This window comes from Myxocyprinus asiaticus, chromosome 19 (assembly GCF_019703515.2).
Source record: "Myxocyprinus asiaticus isolate MX2 ecotype Aquarium Trade chromosome 19, UBuf_Myxa_2, whole genome shotgun sequence".
In the NCBI taxonomy this organism is placed as follows: Eukaryota; Metazoa; Chordata; class Actinopteri; order Cypriniformes; family Catostomidae; genus Myxocyprinus; species Myxocyprinus asiaticus.
In genome coordinates this window covers 48,250,646-48,260,967 of record NC_059362.1, presented here as the reverse complement: position 1 = coordinate 48,260,967, position 10,322 = coordinate 48,250,646, and the positions used below count along the sequence as shown (strand labels likewise).

General features: G+C 37.3%; 1 protein-coding gene across 6 annotated transcripts in view; it reads left to right on the top strand.

Moving 5' to 3' along the window:
* The window catches only part of LOC127409602 (1-phosphatidylinositol 4,5-bisphosphate phosphodiesterase beta-4-like), a 109,736-nt gene extending 101,884 nt beyond the window's left edge, over nt 1-7,852 (top strand). For 5 of the 6 annotated variants that reach the window (XM_051644277.1, XM_051644273.1, XM_051644276.1 and 2 more), the window contains 3 exons: nt 543-629; nt 868-904; nt 5,922-7,852. In XM_051644277.1, coding sequence (XP_051500237.1) covers nt 543-629; nt 868-904; nt 5,922-6,010 — 213 coding nt within the window. In that variant the 3' untranslated portion in view covers nt 6,011-7,852. The remainder of the gene's footprint in view (nt 1-542; nt 630-867; nt 905-5,921) is intronic. The other variant, XM_051644278.1, reaches the window with a different exon arrangement.
* Nucleotides 7,853-10,322: the final 2,470 nt, after the last annotated feature.

Below are 10,322 nucleotides of genomic sequence, written 5' to 3'. Positions count from 1 at the left end.
ATAAAGCCTCTGAAAGCAATATTTATCAGTTTTTAGATGAATACATTTATTCTCAATGTGATAATACACAGACAGTAAATATTGGATATTTTAAGGAAAATTAGCCTATAGTCCACGTACATGGTCATTGTGTTTAACAGCGTGCCGTTTCGCGATACATTGCTCAAATTTTAAAGATGGCATATCGGATGAAACTAGAGACTCTAATCTTTTGATTCAAACAGGTTTCAATGTAAAAACTTAATGAGGTTTCTTGCCAGATGTAGTTTTGTTGGTGTTTCTCCCAAAGACAAACTCCGCTATGTTGTTTTGTCACATGACTCAAATTTAACCCTTTACTGACAGCACAGAGTCTCCTGAACTGAGATCAGTTGGTTTAAATTAAATTAAATTATGCATACCCTATAGTGAAGCCAAAACGTAATGTTCACGCATGTGTACGCGGGGTCTCAGGAGGCTAATATCACATACATTAATAAGATCAGAGTGATGCATTGTTGTGTTTTTAATTGTGTCTTTTTTTGCTGTATTTTATCTCACAGTTGGCAATGAAACAGGCGAAAGAGATGGAGCAACTACAGAAAAACCAGCGAGAACAACTGGAGAAACTGGAGAAATTCAACGAGCAGGTGAAATATTAATGATGTCTGTGTGTTTACATGATCATTGCAAAGCTAAACAGGCGGGTTAACCTGGTAGATTTTCAGTAGTTAACCGCTACCAGAATCCTGACTGGTTCAAATGAAAACAAACGAACCGTATCACCCCGTCATGATTTTATTTGTGTTTTTATTCTTCATTATCATATTTTGTACACATGACGTCTGATGTCATTCATTTAAATATGATTTGCTTTTCTTTAAACAGCTTTTGAAATCACACCATGCAAACTGTCAGACTCAAGGTAGGCTCACTCATGTCTCTGTTGTCTCTTTTCTTTCTCCGTTTCTCTCTTATTAAACTGACTGAAAACCAACAAGACTTTACATTCACTCAGTGACATGAGATCTGTGGTGTAGAAATGGCTAGTTTCACTAGTTTATTAGTTTTACTTGTGATATATTTAGTGTTGGTAATTAGGGTCCGAGCATCGGATGTGCGTAGGCACCTATTGTATTTGTTAGTTTTCTTATTTTTATTCTTCTTCCGCTGTTGAAGTCTATGGCAGCCCATAGAAATGTCCATAGGAAAGTTATGAAATTTGGCACATATAACTGACCCTCTAGCGCCACCAACTGTTCAAAGTTGCACTTATGTTTATGCTCATAACTTTTGAACCATAAGGCCTAGAATCAAAATAATGTTTCCTCTGAATGCACACCATGGTTTTAATTTCCGCTTGAGTAGATTTTTGAACTCGACCATATGTCCGATTTGCACTTCATTTTTTGTGTATCATCTAGAGACACTGCAGACAAAAAGTTATAAAAAGCTTTTTGATAGACCAAACCGTTCTCGAAAAATACTTCAACGAATTCGATGTTGAGCGCGCCAAAATGGACGTGAGGCTGTATCTTCGCAATGCTTTAGCGTATTGACACGAAACTTGGTATATGTCATAGTCACCATGACTTGAGGGTACCTTCGATACAGCACAAGCTAGTGGTCAGGAGATATCAAAAATGGCTATTTTTGGGGCCTGGGTAGCTCAGCGAGTATTGACGCTGACTATCACCCCTTGAGTCGTGAGTTTGAATCCAGGGCGTGCTGAGTGACTCCAGTCAGGTCTCCTAAGCAACCAAATTGGCCCAGTTGCTAGGGAGGGTAGAGTCACATGGGGTAACCTCCTCGTGGTCGTGATTAGTGGTTCTCGCTCTCAATGGGGCGTGTGGTGAGTTGTGTGTGGATTGTGGAGAGTAGCATGAGCCTCCACATGCTGTGAGTCTCCGCGGTGTCATGCACAACGAGTCACGTGATAAGATGTACGGATTGACGGTCTCAGAAGCGGAGGCAACTGAGACTTGTCCTCCACCACCCGGATTGAGGCGAGTAACCGCGCCACCACGAGGACCTACTAAGTAGTGGGAATTGGGCATTACAAATTGGGGAGAAAAGGGAATTTAAAAAAAAGGCTATTTTTGCGTATAAATTCTGAATAGATTGGCCTAACATTATGAGGCTGGTCTCTTTAGATTCCTTGGGGCATAATGAGTCGAGTGACACCAAAGTCTTTCTAGCAAGTCAGTTCACTGTTGGTCATCTTTGGGACGCTCTCGGGAGGCTATTTCCAGTCATGAAATAGTGCAGTGCAGCTCCTATCTACTTGAATGGGGAAAGACCAAAATCTCAAAAACAGTTGGTCAAGATTACGATCAAAGAACATATTTCAAATCAGCAGTAAAATCTGACAATACTGGAGTCATGAATTGTGATTCTTTACCACATATTATGCACACAAAAAAATGCATATTCTCTCGGCTTGTATAGCTAATGTGCATGCACATTCTAGAGTTGATTGACAAGTGATGTCTGTATGTAAAAGGTGATTGGATCGTTTAACTGTAAGGCGGGACTTCCTTTCTACATCCATTGACCATTGGGCACTCAGAGCTGCTTGGTTGAGTGTTCCAATTTCTCCCATTCATTTTAATAGAAGTGTCCTGTCTCTGCTAAAAAAATCTCTGCTGCTCCCCAATTTTTCTATGTCGGCCATTTTTAATTTTCTCGTAATATGTTGTATTTTATAAATACATTGGCATACGGTTACGAAACTTGGTATGCATCGTCAGCACTATGCCCTGAGGCTACCTCTAAAGTTTGGGGCCAGCGCCACCTTGTTGTCAAAAGTTAGAACAAAATGTTGAAAAATTCTTATAACCTTTATATTGTATTATTATAATGCAGCTATATTTTTATTAGTGTTCTGTGCATTAGCTCATAGTTTTTATGGTAGAACCATAAAAGTTTTTTTGTAGTTCCGGCTGCTACATGTTTAGCTGTTGACTCTCGTCTCACGCTGTTTTTTCAGCGTCCTGCCTTGAGTGTTAAGAGCCATGTTTTCTGTTCCATCCTGTTTTATCTGTTTTGGTTTGAAAACATCGATTTTGCTTTTTTAACACCTCTCATTCACACTGGAACAGTGATTTCCATTGATTTGGATTACTGCATACTTTGGAAAACAGTGATGTTAGAAATTGAAAATGGATTCGTGTGAACATGGCGTTTGAACACATTCCAAACCAGCCCAATAATACCAGAGCGATTACTTGACTAGTCATTTAGGTAACACAACACATAGTTGATTGTGTAGTTATCACATAGTTTTGAACATTATTGGTATGGCCTCCCCTCACAAATATGAGAACATCAGAAGTTTCAACTAAACTTTCAAATTGAGAACTGGTTTAATTTTTTATAAAAATGACGAGAACAGAATTATTTTCATGACATTCAGTTCTGTGAACGCTTCTTGAATGTCAGTATTCTTCCACCGACACAGACTTACGAATCAGTCTTGAATTCATACGAGTTATCGGTTTGAATTGGTCTAATGAGTCACAAATACTAAAAGAATCATTAAGGAATCTGAATCAGAACCACAATGATGCCCATCTGTCATTTATGTAATGTGCTAACTGCACTAAGCTGTACATCAACACAGTCACTGTCAGATATAGTTGTGCATCCATCTTTCTGCTCTTGAAAGGCTCATCATCAGCATCAAACAGTGTCAGCACATCAAACCATGAGTCGAACTCTATTAAAGAGTCAAAGTGTTTGAATCAGCAGCTACTGTAAACCGAATCTCCTTCATTGCACAGTTAGTGCTCACAATGATTGAATACAGTGTTCAGTGCTGTTTTCATAATGTTGTGTCAAACGTTACAGATTCTGCTTTACTGTTTATACCGTGGTATAAAAGTCTGTTTTTTTACAGCGTTTTTTCCCTCTGCTATCTAACATCTTATAGAGGATTTGTTCCTCATTGGGGGCCTAAAGACAAAAACATAAAACACTACAGTACGATTTTCTCTAAAGCTTCTTTGAAACGATGTCTGTTGTGATAAGCGCCATACAAATAAAAAATCACTTGACCTAAAATCCAGCACAAAGCAGAAAACTAGAGTCTATGTCAAGCCGAACTGACTTTTAATCATTCGCAGGATATGAATTGATGAAATCAACAATTCAATTTTCACTAGTTAAAATGATAATTCTTGATATCAAAAATGGAATTTCAACTAGTAAAACCTGTAATTATTATTAATAATAATTATTAACTATTTTCATTAGTAGAATTTCACAATTATCTGTCATTCACATCTGTTCAAAACACATTTACAGATATCTATAATTAATTTCTTACTAGTTGAAGTTCCAATTTCCAATTTTGTATTTTAAATACGTAATCCCATTACATGTATTTCGTTACTCCCCAACCCTGTTTACTAGTGAAAATGTAATTACTGATATCAATAAATGCCATTTTCAGTAGTAGAAATTACATTTATGATATCAAGAATTAGCATTCGAACTAGTGAAAATGTTATTGTTAATAAAAAACAGTTCATATCCTGCGAAGGGTTTGTCATGGAGTCTTCTCTGTAAACTGGGTCACAGTCGTCAGCTTTACTGATTTAATAATTTAGAGTTAGAACTGTCTGTTTTATAGTAGTTTTATGTTTTGAGTCTTTTGTTTTTAAGTGTTTCATAATTTACAGGTACAAAACACATAAGTTTAATACTGTTTATATACCTGGTTTTAATTTAACCCTTTAAGCTCTGAAGGTGTTTTTTAAAGATTTCCTGTTTCAGTGGCATACCCAAAATGAAAGGCTTATAACTTGACAAAACAAGGAGGGTTTTGGTGTTTGGTATCACTGTAAAGAAAACATTTAAAAAAATTTAATGATATAGATTATGATAGATTCTGGGACTTCTGGGTGTAAATAAGGTGGCTCTGAAAAACTGCTTTTGTTTTGTTCCCAATCATGTCAACTGTATCTGAGAAAAATTTTGTGTTGATACGACAAAGCAATCAAAAGTTGTAACATTACAAAAATAATTTATCATAGTGTCCAAAAACATCTCCAAACAAATAAAACATAATAATTGTACATAAGAACTAATTACACATGCAAACACAACAATGACTAAAGGTTTGTATAGCATGCAGACATGATTTTAGTAATGAGATTTCACAGAATGAGTTTCATTCTGTGTCATTTGAGTCATCATTGAGTCTGTGTCATGTATTTGGCGCCATCTCCTGGTGGTCATATGTAACATTGTGCTTCATGTGGATTATCTAATGATCTATGCATCTGATTATCTTGCGTGTGGACTCGTTTGAAAGATAATCTCCTCCTCTAAATAATGATATGTGATATTTTATGTCATGCATCATACAAACAACACCAACATAATTGTTAAAGATATATACTTAACTATTACTCACTATATTTTTGTCTGTGAGTAAAACAAATAGACTGTTTGTATTCTACTCTTTGAGAGCTTTCCAACAACATATGACACATGTTTGATGATTTTGATGTTTTTACCGATTACAATAATACGTACGGTGCAAATGATTTTATAAATTATCAAAACGCAACACATCTGATTTGTCTGCAAATTTCAAAACACTTGTTCAGTTTTGGGTCTACATGCATTGGAAAGTAGAGCTTCTAAACTTTCAAACAAAACCTATTTTGTGTTGGTCAAGGCACATTTTTTTATAATTTATAAAAACGGTTGTCTTCACAATGAAATACTTGCATTCACTAGAGGATCATTTCACTTCCATAAATATGCTCAAAAGGTATCCTACTCGTGTGATTTTTAATTTAGATTTTTGAGAGTAAACTCAGTGGGACACAATATCAACCTGCAGTGAGAGATGAGAGAATATCAGCAGTCCAGAAATGCTCTGTGAGTTTAAACACAATTAGTTATAAAGTTAATGATGTGTGTTTCTCCAGGCCAAGGACATTCAGAAGATGGTGAAGCTGGAGGAGGAGATGGACCGCAGACCAGTCACAGTGGTGTAATGCCTTCAGCTGACAAATGACACGAGAGAGAGAGCGAACGCCACCTTGCCAACAGAATCCGACAGAAGCCCCACAAATCTACATCACTGCCCTCAACGCGACTGTCCCGAAAAAAACCTCCCAAATCTCACCCTATGTTACATGTGTCCTGTTCAGCTCAGAGTCTCTTCTGTGTCACGCTCCTCACGCCTGCAGTCTGTACATCTGTAACCCCACCCCCTTCTCCCAACCTCAGCTCTAGCCCCGCCTCTGCAGCTGTGATCAGCCAACCCCAGCCGTAACTCCGCCCACTCTGCTATAAACACTCCCATGGCTGCGTTCACCCACTGATGCTTTGAAGACACCCCTCAAGGGTCAGACTCACCATATGCGTTTTTATAAACCAGAACGGCTTTTACGTCCCCTACTTAGTGAGCACACTGGTCTGCAGTCTTCACATCAGTGGCTCGACCACTCGAAAACTTTTCTCTTAACTGAGCTAGTTAACCGTAGCAGCAAACAGGCGAATGTGAAGTTTTAGTTTGTTTTATGCTGTCAGCACAATCTGTGTGAACATTGCTCATGTGTCCGGAGCACTTTATATGTGATAGATGTCAGACGATCTTTGAATATGTAGCAGAGTGTTAGCTTTTCTCTGTACAGGAAGAATGTAGAGCGAAACCAGATCACAAACCATTCTAGTGTGAATGAAACCAAACGTCATCGCTGCAATACTTCTTAAACTGCTGTACTTGTTTAACGAGCAGTTTGCTTTTTATCATTTGTTCTTGTACGTTTGTAAGATACAGTTCAGATGTGCACGCTGTTTTACTTAAAATGTTTGAAACTTTTTAAGATACTCAACATCCCTCAGTCAGTGTAAGTAATTTAATCACAGCCTTTGAAACATTTATGGTTGTTAATGTGTACACAGCGCTGCACTGGACCTGTTTGAAGACAGTTGGTGTGTTTAGTGCATGAGGAGTATTGGCCGGGACAGGTGCAGGAAGTAGCAAAGCGTCACACCTGTGTTGTTCAGGTCCTGTACTGTACGGTGCTATAAACAAAAACAAAAAACCTGAACTTTGGCAGCTCCTCGCATGGATTTGGATGGAGGTAACACGTCAACATTTGTCTAACAGAAACTTTTTTCATTATTTCTGACATCACACTGAACTTGGGTTACATTTTTGGTTTTATACATTTTATTTTTTAGAAGTAAGCTATTGGTACTTGTTTAAAAGAAAGAGTTTATTGTATATTCTGGATTATATGTGCTTATATTGACCAAACGTTTGAGGGTTTTGGGATCATATGTATATTGGTTCTTATGTCTCCCTGTTTTCTTCTTTACGTTCATGTTTTCAAGTATTTGCTGGTGACCACATGTCTAGAGTGAAAGCAAAAGTGCTTTAAAACTCCATCGCTTACAAATGTGCCACTATATGTCAGGTAGGACATTAAATAATTTTACAAATGCCAAAATAAGGGGTTATTTATATACAGATACATGTATAAATAAATACAATTATTAACTATAGTGAGTACTTTAAGACTACATTTTGTTTCTTAGAAGCTTTTTGCACTAGTTGAATGTTTTCTGTTGTGCAACTTTCATGTAGATTTTGCTCTATATTATAGTTTGCGAGAAAAGCAGATTATTTTTGCAGAACCGTCACTCTGAATCTCATGGTTTTTATTTGTTTGTCTCCTGTAGTCTGTAGCTAATGGATCATGCTGTGGGTGCTTTTGTATTTATATCGTATTTGTCCAAATTCTAGCAATGAAAATACTTTTAAAAAATCCTGTTGTTATCCTGCTACTTTAATACTGTTTTATAGTATGTGTACCAATAAACTATCCCAGGTGTTAAATGGAAATAATTTGCATTTATTGTCTTGTTAAGCAAATAACTTTTAAAATCGAGAGATAATGTGACCCTTGTGTTTTGTGCTAAATTAATATAGTTCTTCATATTCTATCCTTGTGTAGCTTTGCATAGATTTAAAGGTACAGTAAGCGATTTTAGGCATTTTGCTATCTTTTGTTAGACGTAATTATGCTGTGTTCAAGTCAGGTTGCCCTCTTTCTCAGCCATCTTGGTGCCAGAAGTATTTTCCCATTCATTTTTTCCATAGTGATTTAAAAAAAAAATCATTTTATAAAAGAGCTGTAAGCCATGAACCAAATCAACCAGCTCTGAGGTGAATCACAAAATTATAAACTTTGATTTGAAGCAAAAAAGTGTGTGAAAATTGGACAAAAAGACAAAAGTACAAGACTGTGTACTTAACGTCTTTAATGAGGGAATAAACTAAAATCCCATGTGAATGACATAATCGGATTAAAAATTAAGGAAATATATAAAACTATTAAAGTTGTTGAATGTATGTAAAGAAACAGTATTCTTAAAGTATAATGCAAACTATGCAGATATATAAAAATTAGGGCTGTTAGAATGAACACATTAACACAAGCTATTAATTAAAGTTTAACGAGTTAATTTTTCTTAATCACGATTAACACATTTACCGTTAATAAAGCATAAACCAGTATAAACACTTTTTGGGAGGGTGAAACTTTTGTGATGTGTCATTACACTGACATACACACAACAGTGATTCCTGTGTAAGGTGTATTTTAATGACCACAGAATCACACTAAATCTTATCTATCACCAAAATGCAGAATGAGCCGTTTTTGTCTGCAAGTGTTTGACGCTGGCGTTGATGTACTGACCCGAATCACAAATCCATAGGAAAGCCTATAGCCACAGTCTACCGGCAGATTAATATTATGGAGGATGTGAGATTTAATGTCCATTGCAATAAATATGCAACCTACGGTGAGACTCGTTCTTTCAGTTACTCAAACTCCCACTTACACTTTGGGAAACATTTAATGTTACTTGAATTGGTGATATTTTAGAGCATTTCTATCTTTATACTGTGGAAGGCTTTGTTTGAAAATGTTAATAAAGCATTATATTGTTACATATTGTTTTCTTTTCTTTCCTAAGATGGAAATAAATGCATTTTGACAGGAAAATAAGTATATAAGGTATCAAATTTCAGCATTTTTCAAATCTGCGATTAATCGCGATTAACTACAAAAAAGTATGTGATTAATCGCGATTAAAACTTAATCAACTGACAACACTAATACAAATATATTTCATATAATGCTTTGCGGTTTATTACTGCCACAGTAACGCTAGAACGTATGTTAAGTTTGATACTGTGCGCTTACAATGCCGTTGACCAAGCACGTCTTGAGTTTGTGTACTTAGCGCTTTACCACCATCAGACCGAGTGGGTCTGAGCACATTGAGTAATGGTTCCAGTAGCATTTCCACTTGAATACGTTCCAGTATGGTAGGATTACAAACCATTCCCAGCCCGAATTTCTCAGGATGGTTAGCTAATCATACAGTTACTCAAGACAGAGAACCAGCACTTGAAGGGCTTTAGTGACGTAGCGACTCCCATTTGGTCACTTGCTCTACTGGTCCATTCTTATCCTGGTTTTACTGCATCATAGTGGAAAAAGAAACCATAACCATGTCAACAAGCCTGGATCAGTACGGAACAGCACAATTCTGTAACAAGAACTTTTTGGCCCAGTGGTGGAAAGATGGCGTATGTGTTTGGCCTTAGACCCTCCCTTCTTCAACAACACACCTATTCAAGAAAAATTACTTATAGCAGCTTTAAGGAAAAGTGTGTCACCAGAGTCATTGAGACATGTTTAATAAGAAAGCATTCAGTGTTTGTGTCATTAAGTCTTGAATTAAATCTCCCTAGTGTCTCTCCTGTGATGGTGCACAACTGTGTTTCAGTAAATAATCACATGCAGTAATTGGCAAATATATTAACATCATTCAGTCGGTGAGCTCTCTGAAGCCCTTATTAAAACCACTCCGTTAATGCCGAGCCACTTATGAACAACAAAGTCTCATAATGATATTCGTGTTGTCGTGGCAACTCCAAACCACAGCGGTATAAAGCTTGTGGAGATCTCAATGATGAGCTTTTAGAAAGAGCTTCATCCTTTAGATCAGCATGCTAAAACGCTCCGACAGGAGCGCTCCAAGACAGACACCAAAATCCTCCTGGACGCCATCTCTAAAGACAAGGTCCACCTCACCAGATTCATCCTAGACGCTCTGGATGGGAAGATCATCGACTCGAAGACTGAAGGAGCGCAGACGCCTCTGATATCGGCCGTGTTTCTCCAGGATCCTCACTCAAGGGGCAAGTTCATGAATCTTCTGTTGCAGAGAGGTGCAAACGTGAATCACTCTGACGAGAGCGGCCGTACGGCACTCAGTTACGCCAGTGAGATGGGATACCT